The sequence below is a fragment of the Ciconia boyciana genome, chromosome 6, assembly GCF_034638445.1.
Source record: "Ciconia boyciana chromosome 6, ASM3463844v1, whole genome shotgun sequence".
Taxonomy (NCBI): Eukaryota; Metazoa; Chordata; class Aves; order Ciconiiformes; family Ciconiidae; genus Ciconia; species Ciconia boyciana.
The window spans coordinates 53,293,415-53,309,616 of NC_132939.1; the positions used below are offsets into that span (position 1 = coordinate 53,293,415).

The 16,202-nt window shown below is 42.8% G+C and overlaps 2 protein-coding genes across 5 annotated transcripts in view; one reads left to right on the plus strand and one right to left on the minus strand.

The window, feature by feature from the left end:
- RPS6KA5 (ribosomal protein S6 kinase A5) overlaps positions 1-11,592 on the minus strand; it is an 86,625-nt gene extending 75,033 nt beyond the window's left edge. For both annotated transcript variants that reach the window (XM_072864783.1, XM_072864782.1), the window contains exon 1: positions 11,063-11,592. In XM_072864783.1, coding sequence (XP_072720884.1) covers positions 11,063-11,135 — 73 coding nt within the window. In that variant the 5' untranslated portion in view covers positions 11,136-11,592. The remainder of the gene's footprint in view (positions 1-11,062) is intronic.
- A 637-nt stretch (positions 11,593-12,229) lies between these two features.
- DGLUCY (D-glutamate cyclase) overlaps positions 12,230-16,202 on the plus strand; it is a 49,749-nt gene continuing 45,776 nt past the window's right edge. The window contains exon 1 of one of the 3 annotated variants that reach the window (XM_072865171.1): positions 12,230-12,330. The gene's annotated coding sequence lies outside the window, so the exon portion shown is untranslated. Of the gene's footprint in view, positions 12,387-16,202 lie in introns of all 3 variants that reach the window. The other 2 variants (XM_072865170.1, XM_072865172.1) reach the window with 2 other exon arrangements.

Genomic DNA, 16,202 nt, shown 5'->3' on the forward strand with positions numbered 1-16,202 from the left:
GCTTTCTGAATTAATTATCAAAATGTATAGTTAATCTCCATTCACAGAACTGCAGTAACTCAATAACTCAAAACAAACAGAAAACTTAAAGCTTCAGAAATACATCTTTCTGCAAAGGAGGAACAAGTATAAAAAATCCAAACACTAAATAAATGAAAAAACAAATTTGTGACTTATTCCAACATTCCTAGGAATCTGTACACATACACAAAACACATCTAGTTGGGATAGGGTAACATTAGTGCTCTCATGCAAGGCACTGATGAAATCTCATCTGAAATATTATTTTCAATTCTTACCATTCATCTTTACGAGGGATTAATGAAACTTGGAGTAAGCACAGACAGACCACTTGAAATTACTGGGAGATTAGAAAAGTTAAAAGGCTTTCAGGATTTTTTCTTGTACAAACAGATGTACACATGAAAATGATTTTTGCAAATCTGAGGGAATCTACAAGCTATCCTAATGCTACATGTAAAAAAACCCCACACAGCACAGTGAAGTTATTATTAGAGAAACATTACTTTTGTGATCAGTTCTATTTTAATAACGTGTACTAGGCAAGATAGTACCAGAATCATTAACAAATCAATGAGGTAATATGCACCACATGAGCTGAATGGAAGCTTACTGTACTATTTTCACTGCAAACAGAACAAATACTGTTGCTAGTGCCACATCACAGTCATTGCTGAAGTCAGCAGTAAGGAAGATGTACTCATGTGCCAAGAAACGAGTAACAGCAGGTAAGGCAAATCGAGACTGAGTTAGTGTCTATATAATTACAGTACGTCGTGTCACAGTCAGAAAGCAGTCTGTCTTAAAGCAACTTAATATTACATATTACTCTTCTTAACAAGTACTGAGAATGGTACTCAATGTATACAGTTTCAAAACAGTGTCTTTCCTGCCAGGGACAGCAGGAGTCAGCAGGAGTGTCCACAGTTTTAATGAAGCAGTGGATGTCACTGAAGAGATTCAGGACATAAAACTTCTCTGGATACTAGCTAAGTAAGTGCTGAGCTCAAGAGTGGGAATAAATTTTTCACTGAGAAATCCACTGATTTGGATCTTCCATTATGGAGTACTCCCAAAAGGTTTTACCATCTCACATCCTTCAAGAGCTGTCAGCAGAAGGCTTTTCAATTAAACACCCTTCTAGAAAGCAAAACAGTTATTTAATCCTGCCATATTCTTGGAACTGAATAAGAGGACAGAGAGTGAAACAGAGAAACGCTTCATCTCCAGTAACATGCTGAAGATTTTAGGACTATAGCCAGCACTACAAAAGAGATCAAGTCCTAAACTCAATCCATTAAACTAAACTGTACCATAAACTCAATTTAACATGTATTCCACATTCAATAACATTAGTAAAACCTTTCCCACTTTCATGAGGTTAACGCAGTAAAAAGCTGAGTGACACCTACTTTGAATTACTATGTACTTGTTTCAATGTGAGACATAATTTTGCCCTATCCACTTAATCCCATTTTTACTTCCATTTAGGAGGTTTAATTGCCTTATCCTAAAAAAAAAAAATTAAATGTCTGGAAGGTTATCATATTATTATTTTCATAGTAAAAGGGGAAAACTACATGACAAATAAGCATATGATCACTATAAAACAAGTCCCACCTCATTCTTTTTGCATTATACTGGGGAAAAAAAGCTGTCCCACAAGATACAGATAGCTAAAAGGTGCTGCATAACACAGAGATATGACAGGACACTTGAGACATGGAAACTCTCTCTCAGAATTACTCCCTTAAAGCAAGAAGTAGAATTATCCTTAATAAAAAAATAAAAATAACAAATCTTCAAAGCTACAAGGAAAGATTAACAATTCCCAGAAAGTGCTTCTCCCAATGTTGCCACGGCTGGCAATGACTTGCTCCAATAGCCTCAGCTGCTACACTCAGTCCTTCTCAAGTCATACCCTGAGAAAAGCAAGTTGAAGAGCTTGTATCTGTGCCACATTCTTTCCAATGGCACTGCTAGAGCAGTTCTTTGTCTTCATCTGCTGAAACCAGTTGCAGCACTTTGACATTCTAGCTGAGATGAGGTGCAGTTTCTCCAGAACGAAAGTTGTCATCCCGACATTCAAAAAACATGTAGACGTGGCACTTCAGGACACAGTTTAGTAGGCATGGAGGTGGCGTGTTGACAGTTGGACTAGATGATCTTAGAGGTCTTTTCCAACCTTAATGATTCTATGATTCTATGACATTTCCTTCAGCTTGCTTTCAGGAGCATAAATTCCCAAAGATCAGTTATTCTATTCACCAGTCACTCCCAGGAACACAAACGACCACTGCTGGAGGACCTCTCACAAGGAATGCTTTCCACAATTACAAGACAACTGTTCCAAGTTTGAGAGGCTTTAAAGGATTGCAACAAGAAGGCCACTACTACTACCACTACCAGAACAGTAAAAGGCTTCTCCCACCTCACAGACATCACTATGCTAGGACTGGTATCAGAACCTGACCCAATAATTGCCTGTGCAACCTGCATGAAGACAACATACCTGCCAAGAGTGCAACAGGATGTATGCTCTAGCATCTAGCTAGCAGTATTTCTAGCAAATAGTACCATAACATTTCAGTGTATGCAAAGATGCCATTCAGAAACAGCAGCTTTGGGAAAGCTCTTAATTTAAGAATTGAGTGCAAGGAATGCAGTTTTGGAAACAGAAAATTTACTTCTCCATGCCCTTTTTCTTCAAGTCTGTTGACACATCAGCTGAAGAGTACCAAGGAAGGGAACTAAGCTTGGAAAGGAAGAAAGTACTGCCCGAATCAACAGGACAAGAGTTTCTCCACAAATGATTTGAAGCTACACATGACACAGCAGTATAAAGGATGGTGGTACATCATGGAAAAAAAGCAGTAAGCTGACGGCACCTTCTAGGAGACAAGCTAACTGCATAGGTGTAAAATTAAGAAAAGCTTCCATTTACTGATTTTCTACTGTAGTCCACAGTAATCAGCACTGGACCAACATGGTAAGAAGCAGAGTATGCAGCTGAGGGCTAACAGCGAGATACAACAGATCAACCCAGAGACAAAGACTAAAGGAAAAGGCCAAGACATAATGGCATCCATAAAAACAAAGAGGAAATATTGGTAACGGTCACAATTATCACCTCTGAAGGCAAAAAGAAAGCAAGTATCTAGACATATTCCCACTGTGAAGACAAACTTCCACATGCAGGGACACCAATGCATGGAGATCACTATTGTCATTCTCAGCCCCCTGAAAGTAGGACAGTCTGTTTAACTCTGGGAACCAGAACAAAGTATTTCCGCTTGATGGAGGATCTCCAGATGACATAAGAGATATGACTGTCACCTGCACTATACCTGAACTTTGAGATGGCCAAGTGTGAACTAAGAACTGTGAAAGCTGGTACTGTGTAATGACTATTTGCTTTTAATTGTACTTTTATGATCTTAAGAAATACTATTTCAACAGTGGTTGTTTTCAAGTTAAAATGTGCTGTGTCCTCTGTTTCTGGACTCCATTGCATACAGGTTTTGAAGCAGACAAACAAAACTAGAGCTTCCTCTACTGAACTAGATCAAGCCACCTTCAAGGACAAGCTCTGCCTGAAAGCTGCGACTTGTCTCTGCCATTCTCTGCAACGCGAGACCAGCTCTGCTGTTTTATTGAGCAGAACAATGAACCTCAGACAATTTAAAGCAGAATAGAGAAAGCAAGAAGGAAAACAGGACAGAAGATATTCTGTAATATTTCAAACTATTAGGTGTCCAGTGCCTGGTACCAAGATCAACTTGGTTCTAACCTGTTACATCAGAGAATGGCCCATCTCCACTCATCTAACAGATCTACTTTAAGTCACAGCAACAAAGAACAGATGCTGTTTTCAAAGTTATATGAACACAAACTTGAGATTATCCCTTACTCAGAGTGAAGAGTGGGTGTTTTTCCTTGAAATTAAGCAAAACTAGCACATTCCTTCCTGGGAAAAACAAAACAAAAAAAAAAAACAAACAAAAAAAAAAACACAACACAAACCCAAAACCACTACGTAAACAGAAGCCACACAACTATTGCTTGTTAGACACTGAAGAAAATGTATCTAGGATGTTATACTGTTTTTCTGCTACATATAAAATTATACTTTCATTGTAACTGGTTCTCGGCAACTGAGAACTATTTGTGAAGGGAAGTGAAAAACATTCCACAGTCATAAAATCCGAAAGACCATCACCAACTAGCAATTGTCAGTAATTGTCAAAAAACTGAACAAGAGTACCATTTAATCAGGACAGGGAATCATCTTACAAACTTAAAATGGAATTTAAAAAGCATACCATCTCAAGGACTACCTGATTTTTCTTAGGCCAAAAAAGAATTTAGAGCAAAAATAAAACATGCACACAGTTCTGAACTCACATCAAAGAAGAGAAAATGCAATCCATGTTACTCTGAACATGAACTCACAACTAAGATAACTGGGGTGACAACTGTTCGTTCTCTATAATATTAGATGCTTAAGGAGAAGACCATCTGAACTGAAAAAAAAAAATTCAAGATCTCACAAAGCTGCTGATCCCATTCTAGAAAGCCTGGAAGCCAAAACTTTACACAGCCAAAGATGACCAAGACCTCTGAAGTACTAGCTAAGTGGAATACAGTATGTGGAAATTCAGAAGCATGAAATGCTGTGGGGAACACGACAGGAAACTATCATTACCATTATGAAAACAGACTAAAGCTGCAGAAGACTATCCCACCAAAGTTATCATTTGCATATCAGAAGCTGAACTAAGAGTGCAGGCATCTGAGATCAACGATCCAGACTCACAATAGTCTGAACTGGAAAATGCTCCATGTTAAGATCCATTTGCATTCATCGGCAATAGCCCTTTTGCTATTACAGAGGTGATTTTGCTGTGAGGTTTGCCATTACTGTGAGATGAATCACTATGAGGTCTCCAAGACTCAACCTAGAAGCACCTCCGTAGTTAGCTAGAAGCTTAATGTGTAGTAACACTATACATCACATAATAGCCAAAAAGCCCCAAATGTAATTAGGAACAATGCTAAGGAATAAAGTTGCTATAGATAACCTAATGCTGAACAGAGTTGAAACAGTCAGATGAAAATAACAGATATCTAAAAGACTGTGCACACTCTTTCAAACAAGAAATTATATTTAAGTACAAGCTATGAATCAACTTTGGTCTTCTCTATCATCAGAAATCAGTACAACACTTCAAAAAAAATACACTTTGTTCAATCACAAGCACTTTGGACACAGTGTTAAAAGTAACAGAATGTAGATTAATTTATCAACAAAAGAAGAGTAACTGAATTTAAATGTTGATGGAAGGTATTTACGTATTAGTTTATGCAGACGTTAACCAGAAAAACTTAAGAATTATCTTGAGAATTAGCCTCTCTCAGGTAAAGCTTTTATAACCATCTGTCCAAGCCAGAATAAAATATTTACAGACATCAACAAAAAAATGGGAAGAGGAAACAGTCACAATAGATCCCAAAACAAAACACAAAAACAAATAAAGTGACTGTGTGTAACATGAGCCCTTCGTAAACCAGGTCATCTGCTTCTCTACAGAATGAGTCAGAAGCAAAGAAATCTTAGCAGAGCTTGCACCTCATCATTACGATTGTATAATGGTTAAAAAAAAAAAAAGAAGAGAGAGAGAAAAAGAAAGTTTACCATAAGATCTCAAATGATGCCAAGCAATGAAGGGGATCCAACAGAAATATTTACATGAAGAATACAGCTGCAAATCACACCCTCAGATATCCAGGCTCTCTCATATGTATAAGCAACTCTGGCAAGTGTTTTCTGAATTGCCTCCTGAATAAAATCCTAAAGTGCATCAACGTGGCATATAAGTCTCCCAACTCCTTTGTGGAATCCAGCATGAGCTTTTAAACCATCACATTTAGAATACATTGGAACAAAGCTAAACAACAGGCTGACAATGAAGACTGCGACTACTAGTCCTCATTAATATTAGACATTTTATAGAATATCACTGAAGCAATGAAAGCAAAATGAGCAACGGTACCAGACCCTTTTACAGATAATTTTAGCCATGTTTATTAGATTCCAAAGCCGGGGAGGGAGGAAAAAAAAACACCCAAAAAACAATAACAAGAAGAGATCAATAGTCATTCTCCTCCTTCATAATCAGAGCTTATCATAATCAAAGTTACCAGAAGATAAATAACAATAAATTCCTAGACTACTAAATATTTTTAAGAAGTATTGGTTCTGTAAAGAGTAAAATCCAGAGATTTAGGTTGTATTAAGGATGATTCATAAACTTACTCTCTTAAAACACGCTTTATACTGCCCACAGCAATGAGAAAACATACATTTCAGTGCTCAAAAAAGTAAAAGCAATCCAAGCTTTGAAATATTCAACTATTAATATCTTCTGATTGCTAAACAACATGCAGAATTAGTACATAAAGTCAAATAAAAAAACCTGTGTCTTAAAGAAAATATAATTTTAAAACTATCTTTAAACTTTCATAAGAACATTCCCATTTAAAAATAAAAAATAGAATACTGTAGAGGTGCAAGGTGTAGCTCCACAGCAAAGGTTGAATACTCTATTTAATGCATGATTCATCATCGTTTTTAGCCATCAAATTTTCACAATGCCTTACAATGTAAGGTGAACCTTACAGTTTACAAATAAATCCATTCTAGTTTAAGTTCTCATTCAAGAAGAGGTAACTAAGAATTTGCAACATTAAACCCTTCGAACAGTCCATGTATTTATTATCTGAAGCTTTTTATAGTTTCACACTGAATTGTAAGTTAGAATTTCACACTGAATTGTAAGTTATTTGACTCAAGTGGAAGTTCCAAATTCTTCTGCCTCTGGAGCCCTGCAGCCCATTGCTATGTTGACTTCTGGGCTGTACATGCCTTTTCGCACGTCACGTGTTATGTGTCACGTGTCAGACAAACTGCAAACTAAAGCAAGTTCTTTAGCCCAAAGTTTGTGATAGCATTAAAATGAATCCAGTATCCTCTTCAAAACAGACTTGCCAAGAGGAAAAGAACAACGTCTTAAAACAAAACAAACAACATCTATACAGCCTATTGCCCATACGTTCATGCAATGTCTCAGAAGCTCCCTTCAAGATCCCAGTTTTGCTAATCTCTGCCTCTCACTGGGCAAAGCAGGGAGTGCACATGCATGCTGCAAGATGGGCAACCTCTTACCTAGTCACATACACTGAAGGTTCAGGATCCTTTGATCCTTATTTTATTTTTTCCCAAAAACAAGAGCGACAATACAAGCCAACAGGAGGTGGGATGGGGGAAATCTCACTGTTAACAGTTCTGTTTCCTTCTTACCTTCCCATATCACAAGTCTTTCCCTCGCTGCCCATACCCTTCCCTGTCACACAAAATTTTTCTAATAGGCTTTACATTTGCCATTGTTTGGTTCCACAGCACTACCAGGAAACAGAAAATGTGAAGAGGCAACAATACTCTTTTTTCACTGTAAATAATACATAACTTCTTAAGTCTCCAAAAACATTAGAAGTTGTACTAATTCTGAGGTTAGAAATAAAACCTTTTCCTTTACAAGATTCCAGAAAGAGATGCTGCAGAAAAATTCATTTTCTTATTACTTTCACTGGAGAGCTTCAGTAAGAATCAGAGACAGTCACCACTTCCTACCATTTGATCTTTGGCATATTTTTTTCTTCTGCTTCCTGAAAAGAGAAGGTGATTCCACTTTCCCCCAAAACTCATTTCCTTCCCAAAGTGAGAAAAGAAAGATGGTGACTATTCTGAAGTGGATGAATTGTGAGGTTTCTATCAGGGAAGAAACGGTTTGTGTGACAGGAGAGGGGGGGGGGGCGGGGGCGGGGGGGGAAGTTGCTGAAACCAGGACAATATATTAGGAGAAAACCACTATTAAGTGAAATGTGTCCTAAAAGTCACTGCTGTGTCTGACCTGCAAAATAACCAACTGAAGGAACAATCATTGAAGCACATGCATGCTTACAGTTTCCCTGGCAGTAGGGGGACATTCTGATTCTTTGCATCATTAAAATAAAATATATATACACAGAGTGGTGCCCAGTATTTGTAATACAACAAGTCACATGGCATCTCACAGAGGCATTCAAGTGTTATGCACCACAGTTCCTTCCCTACCACAGACCCAATCTACATGCCTATGAAGTGATGTTTTTTCAGCAATTGCTTTTTTGACACACACCAGAGGAGTTTCAGGGCCCTAAGAATATGGGATATAGAGCTAAAATTAAGGTTGGCCCTACATATCAAAGCCAGCACTGTAATTTCGAAGTCAAAGTTTAAAAGTCAAACCATGGTATGATAGGGTTAACAATCAGCTGGGAGCTGTGTAGAAATAGCACTGCATATGCTCTAACTGTGCATTTTCATATGCCGCAATACTTGCTTGAAGGTAACAGCAATCGTCTGTTTCATTCTTGAAGATACTAATTTCATCTTAAATTCAAGTTTTATAGTACGTTCACTTACTCACTTGACCATAATCAATGCCTGTCTCTAACTCGTTTAATATTTTTCGAGTGATTCCAAGACCCAAGTAATTGCAAATGCAAAGTATAACTGTAGGTTCACCTGCATTTAGTTGATTGGAATATATAATTCTTTGTACTTTGAGTTTGTTATCAAGAGGTTCAAGCAACAACTTCCACAATATGAAAATGAGACACTCCCTTCTGAAAGAAGCCACTATTTCTACCACAATAGTACATTCTTTCAAAGCACTGTGGAAACTGACCTCTTTTTCATCTGCCAACTGACAGCTACTTTGGAGATGTAATTCTAAATCATTCAATTAGTCACAGAGCTAGCAACATCAAAGAAAGAACACAGAGAGGAGGGGACCACTAGAATCTAAACAAATCGCACATTAAAAGGATATTCATGGTATACAACCTCAGTATTTAAGAACAACGAAGATGCTCTGGCTCCAATTCTAGTTCTTGCACGTCCCCTCACCCTCTTTCCCAAAATGAAGCAAAAGTAAACAATCATGCTGCAACGCTTTAAAACTGTGGTGGGTTGACCCTAGCCAGCAGCTAGGAACCCACACAGTCAGACCCAGCACAAAAAAACTAAGAAAAATATCCCAAGCATCCTATAGTTTATATGTTTCTATATCAACAGAAGCTGACTGCAATTTTTCTCCTCAAATTATCATATCTCTGTGCGTTGTGTAGAGACAAGTTCTCAAACAGTATCTCGATACGTCTTGCATAGCGATGACACTATTGACACCTTTAGGAGTAGGAGTCTCCCAGGAGTACATGACAGAGCAGCTCCCTCCTCCACCCTAATGCTCCAGAAATAGACAAGCCATTGCTAGAAAGCATTTTTCAGAAAGCAGAGTTTTCTAAATACTTAATATGGAGAAGAGAATGAGGAGGGGAGAAGCAACTGATTCTTATTAAGCCGAATTTCAGAAGCTTAAAAAGACACAAACAAGGTTAAGAATTTTTAAATTAAAAGCAAGTATCGGTACTTCCTGAATCTATAAAGCTTTAAGATCAGGATCAAAATGAAAATTGCTTATTATGCTATATTAGACAGCTCTTTGTCTAGTTTCTATGAATGTGTTTATTCCTCAAACTATCTTTAAATAACTATCCCACAGGGATATGTGCTGTCTCAACTTTTATAAAAGAAATCTAGACATAGCTAGGTAAATATATAGAATAAATGTGTTTCACTTCCTTTCCCCTTACCCTTTTTTCTCCTGCACGCTGAAATCTAGTAACACCCAGTGAGACAAGTAGGTTTTCCACCAGCTCTTTTGCTTCTTCTTGAAAGAAGGAAACTACAGTCCCTTTGGTTTCTGCGTAGCTATCAGGAAGAGCGCCTTTTTTTTTTTTTTTTTTTAAGCTGCAGTGATAGCTACGTTCCGCTGGGGCACGTCCACTGAGCCCCTAGACCCGAGTGACAGGGGGACAGAAGGCTGAACGTGACCGAAGAGACCCAGCACCAGCACTTGCCTTCCCCATCGGCCCATTAGAGAACGTCAACTACATTAACCCGGGGGGCGGTTGTCTCAAACTCTTGCGATCAACAGCATCATACACTTACTTTTACTTCATTATGGAGAAAAAAGAAAATGAGAGAAAAGGAATGAAGGACATGGGTTAATAGCACCTCCACTGTTAATAATCAGGATGTGTATTCTCTGTGTTTATATTTTACACGCACTTCTAAATTAACAGTAAAATCTAGATTTACTGCAATATTCAAGTTGCCTGGAAACTTCTGAGAAGCACAGAGTCCCTATTAAAAATATATACAGATCTTCCTCAACACAACAACATACGACAGAGCATTTCTGCTGTTATCTTGAAAGGTCATATACATTTCACGTGTTGAACTACTTCTCCAGAGGGTCTTCAAGTAACTATTGAGCTACAAGAAGATTCATAGACTGAAAAGCCAGATAACTCTGCGGTTATATGTTGGCACATTCCCCTCCCTACAATTCCGGCATTTCACCGAGGTCAGAGAAAAGCTGACACATAAAACGACATCATTTAGGACTGTAACAAACAGCCCCCCCCCCCCCCCCCCCAATACTGCAACATCCATAAAAGCCAAACACACAATCTGGGGGGGGGGGGGGGGGAGGGGAGAATGGTTAACCCTTATCTCCTTCAAAAGCGTCAAATACCACTGGGGAAGTGGGACAGGGGAGCCAAATACGCAGAAGTCCAACTGAAATACTTTTTTCAGAAATAAAAGCAGGCCCCCCCCCGCCCCCCTCTCACACGCTCCTGCCCATGCCTTTCAGCTCATCGTCTTTATTTTCCTCATCGAGATTTCCCTACTGGCCCCGATCAACTCTCCTGAACCTCCTTCCTCAGCACTTCTTCCCCAAGTCCCGCCACCCCCCGCGCTTCCCGCCGCCCTCCCCTCAGGCAGGAGCGCTCCCCTCAGCGCCCCCCCGGCGGCACCCCCCCCGCCGTGACCTCCCCGGCCGCCCCGGCCCCCCAGGCCCGCCCCGCTCACCGTTCCTCAGCTCGTGCTTGACGGTGAGGAGCGGCAGCTCCCCTTCCTCCGCCGGGCCCGAGGGTCCCTCCATGTTCTCACAGGCGGGCGCTCCCCCGCCTCTGCCGCTCCCCGTGTGTGTGAGCGCGGAGGCGGGGGGACGTCACCTGGCCTGAGGCGGATTTTATTTTCCAGGGGCGCTCCGGGGGAGAGGAGCCATGCAGGCGCGCTGGGGGCGGCTGTTCTCCCCTCCGCCTTGGGGAAAACGGAAAAAAAAACCCCACACCACCCAACAACAAACAGTTATTAAAATACAGGGAGGCACACGCACGTCGGCTTCCCTCCCCCGGCCCTCAGAGCCAGCCCATGTCCTTGCGGCTCCCCTCCCCCTTGCTCCGGCCGCCCTCCCCGCCCAACAGCAGGGAGCGGAGCGGAGCCGAGCCGAGCCGAGCCGAGCGGAGCCCGGCGCGGCCCAGCCGGGATAGGCTGAGCGAGACGGGAGGAGGGGGCGCCCTCAGGAGCGGCTCCTACTCAGGCGCTGGCGCTCGCGCCCCCTCCCTCCCCCCGCTGAGCGCTCATTGGGCGCGCGCGCCCGCGAACCCCAGCGGCTGTTGGGCAGAGAACGTTCGACGTGCCTCCCCCCGCCCTTCCGCCGAGCGGCGCGCTCCCTCATTGGATCAGCGGCTGCGCCAATCGCTGGCTCCGCCCCCCGGCTTCCCCCCAATCCCTCTACTCCCCAATCTTGTTTGTAAACATTCCCGCCCGCCTCTCCCGCTCCCCCTCCGCTTGAGGGCGGGCGCTGGGTCGCCTAGAGAAAAGGGGAAGGCGGTGATTGACCACTGCGGCTGGCAATCATCTGAGGGCGCGGCGGTGGCGCCCTTCCCTCGGGTTACGGACCGCTTCCATCGTACTTGGGGGGGCGGGGGAGCACCGTGGGCTTCCCCACTCGTAGTGGCGGCAGGGGGGAGCCGAGCAGAGCTCCAGCCCCGCGCGGGGGAGGCGGCAGCGGGACGGGGGAGCAGGCTATCCCCTCGCCGAGGGACGCGGCGGGGCAGGGAGGAGCGAGGGACAGCCGGGGGGCGGTTTCCCGCCGCAGGGCCCTGACCGTCCGCTGAACCTCCGCCTCCCCGCACGGTGCGGGCGGTGTGTGCAGGCCCACAGCGGCGGCCCGTCCGTGGGGCGCGGCGCGGCGCGGCGCGGCGCGGCTCGGCACGGCACGGCTCGGCTTGCCTCGGCCGCCTCCTTGGGCTGGGGCAGCTGGAGAGCTGCCGCCTCAGTGTGGCACTTCGGTATGTCCGCCTTCACGCCAGCGCGCAGCGCCGGGTGACAGCGCCGCGGCCGTGCGGTACGCGCCCGGGTCACGCAAGCTCCGGGGCCCCACAAAATGGGGGCGTGGGTGGCGGGGCCGCCGGGTGGGGTGTGGGCGCAGGCCTGACGCCGGCCTGCGCTGAGGGGGCTGCGGGGAGAGAGGCGCCGCGGGTCGCGCCGGACGCGGCCTCCGCCCTTCGCCGAGGCCGGGGGGCCCGACGGCCCGGGCGGGGGGAGCAGGCGGCGTCCGCGGCCCGGCCGCAGGGCAGCGAGCGGAGCCGCCGTCTTGGGAGGTTGCAGAGGCTGAATTTACTGGGAGATAAAACAACCTTTGTGGTGGCTGAAAGGTCACAAAGCAAAGAGGAGTTTGCTTGGTTATGCCGGCTCAGGACGGGCTTGTTTGGGGGTTGCCTGCCTTGGCGTGTTGTGAGGCGGGAGTGGGGGAAGGCGCTGGGTAGGTACATCCACGTCCCCGGTCCACATTGCACTGCTTGGGGCGTTTGCATTTGGTCCTATTAGCTGCGTGGGAGACACTGTCCTGAGAGCGGGTTGTGATTTTGTTTTCAAGGAAGATGTGTTTTGAATCATATTAGACTTGTTCATCTCACTTAAGCCTCTCAGCCTGTTGTGTTTTGGAAGCAATCCGATATGTCTAAAGCAGTCCACATTTCCTTGAGACAGATCACACACATCACTTTTCTCTCCATTTCTTATTTACAGTAATTTCAGACTTGTTGCTTTGGAATGCTGTTGCTTCCCAGCCATTGACACTGTATAACAAGGTGCTGATTTGCAATGCCGTGTCACATACAACAGCTGTGTTCACGCAGAGTCTGATTCTGGTACATCAAACATCAATGAAATAAAATGTCTTCTGTTAATCCTTTATTCACATTCCAGTATTATATATTGGGGTGTGTGTGTTTGTGCGCATATACATAAAAAATGCACACATTTCTACAGTTTCCTGCAGAGAGATTGAGTTGAACTCTTTAAAGTTGATAAGAGCTTTCTACTATAAAATTGTTTCAATACCAAACCTCGGTTTTGAGGCGCTTTTGGGATTGGTTTTCTTTGCAGAAATTAAAAATACTGTCTAAGGGTTTCATAGTATTCCTGGTAAAACTTTTGAAGGTGTTTTCCACAAAGCACTGCAGGTGTTCTGTTGAGGTATCTCCCTGCAACATATGGTACACACATAACTTCACTGAAAATGTCCATCCAGTTACTGCCTTTCCAAAAGTATTATATCAAGACTGTAAATACAGAAAGTCTGATCACAGAAGATGTATTCAAACTGAAAAATAATTGATTCACTAACTTTTGTCACTTGATGGTAGAAGCCTCTCTATTGCAGAGACAGTAAATGTTACATCAGCATAATACTAAACTACAAAAGGGAAAATAGTGAAAATACAAAATAAACTGATAAAGTTCATTGTTAAATTTTTGCATCTTTGTAACTCCTGGCTCCTTTGTACAACTAGTGGGGAGTGTCAGTTTTACTTCTTCTTTACAAGGAGTAACAACCACTTCTGATTATTCTGTGTCCCAGATGTTACATTTTAAAGAGACTAGTACTATGTTTCATCCAGTGGCTCTACTAGCCCACACTTCGGACTAACTGTCCCTGGCAGCCTCAGAAGAGAGAGACTGAAATCTGACTCCACTCTGTTCCTTACTAGCACTCGGTGTGAGTGGAGCTGGCAATGAATCCAGTAGTTGCTAACAGTCTTGGTTTCAGATGTTCGTAGCTTTACAAACTTTATCTGCTTATTTGCCTCAGGCTGAAACCTTCTCTTTTCTCCTTCTAAATTTCAGCTAAAACAGCTTTAAAGAATGAGGTGATAACCCTAAAACATCAAACCAAGGTTAAAGATCCATTGTGGTAGCTGCTGACTATGCATATAGCAAGACACAGTGATTACCCCATATATTTAGGTATATTTAAGTTGTGACAGGGCTTGGAAAGTACTACTGCATGAACTGAAAGTTCATTGTTATCACTGAGGGACCCACTGATTTTCTTGCACCTTGGAAAGAGTAACTGAGCAACATGGTCATTCCATTAAAATATTAAGATTTTTTACATAGCAATCTCTCCAGTGTTAAAATATTTTTGCAGTGGGAGTCTCGTGTCATATCCAGAAACAGCAAAGCAGCCCTACTGAATGCTTGGAAAGAATCTCACCTTTTGACAGACAAAAGAGCTGTACTTGCACTGAAATCCTAAACCTCCTGTCAGTAGTCCATGAGTGCAAGACTATGCTCAAGTTTTCATTTCAGCTGAACTTTTGGGAGCAGTGGAGGATTAAACTTGGTCATATGCTTGATTTAAGAGTGGACCTACGTTCAGTGGAATGGTCCAGGCATAGTGGGCTGGTTTCATTACCTCCAATCACCTTTGTCTTTGAAGCAGTATCACATGGCTTTGTGGTTGTTTGTAAAAGGAGCAGTTTTGTCAGCCTTAAGTGTAGATAGGATTCACAGGTGGGTGGAAATATACAGGCTACATCTGTACCAGAAAATAAAGCAGATTAGGACTTGCTCTTTAGGTGTCAGGGCAAGTGGCATGGCATAGTACGGCATAGCTTGCATGCACGCAGCTACATTCTTTCCCCTTCAAAACAGGGTGGCCTTTTCCATGCTGCCTATGGGATTTATACAGATTGCAAACTGTTACTGAGCTATGCTAGCCCCCAACCTGTACGAGGATATTGCCTGGGAGAGTACTAGTCAGGGGCCCAGCCATTCCCGAAAGCATGCCAGCAGTCAGAAGTATGGATAGTCGTGTGCCAGGGCTCCAGCTCTGCCTTTGTCCCATTTAAATCACTAACACAGACAGTCACAGAGTCAGATGAGAGAGGAAATTTGGCTTGAGCCTGCAGCCAAAGCAGGCATGTTAAAGTACAGAAACAATGATGGGCTATAGACCCAGAGGGAGTACAGAATGGTCTGTAAGAGATTCCTTTATAGTTTGGAGAAGTAAAACCACCCTTGCTGTGTAAACTGGGCCTTTACAAGTGCAGCTCTGAGTGCAGTTTAACTGACTGAAAATGTTATTTGCATTTTAAATACTCATTGATGTGTGTGCTGTGACACTGAACAAAAAAAGACTATTTGTATGATGTGCATTCAATAAATTACCTCTCCAATGTTAAAAATATTTGATGTAAAAACAATTAAAAACTATGGGGTGATGCAGAGCCACTCTCCTTCTGTAGTGTAAATGCATTTTTTTTAAGTAGCATTTTCATATTCATGTGTACGATAAGAGCAACCTGACAGGTCAATCAACCAACAGTTCAGCGTTTGGGCTGAGCGTGTGCTGAAAGTTTGGGAACATGAAGTAACAGAGTTCTAAAGATAGATGTCCCTTCTCTACCCCACAACACAACTGTTCAAAAATATGTGTATTTACTTGCCATTCCTAATTGTGAAGAGAGGGAGGAAAAAATGTTGTGGGAAATACCCACATGGAAGGATATTATTGAACTTCATTTAAGAAAAAGCATCACAACATTTCCTTTTTGGTTCTAAAAGAGGTGGTGTGCCAAGCTGGTTTGAGGGCTGAGGTGAAATTGAAATGCTCAGTGTACAGACTTCTGAGAGGAAATGAGAGAGAGAGAAAGAAAGAAGAAAATGAGTGCTGTAGTTGCATACTTCCAGGGTGTCACTGCTTTACAGTGTTGAGGTACTTTCTTTCTGAAGGGGAGCTGCATATGAAAAACATAGTTTCTATGGAGCTAAAGTTGGAGGCATCTGGCGCTTTCTTATGGTCATTGAATTGTTACAGAAATAGGTATTATTTTCAAAGGACAAGTGTTGGAAAGCCAGGTGATACAAAATGTTC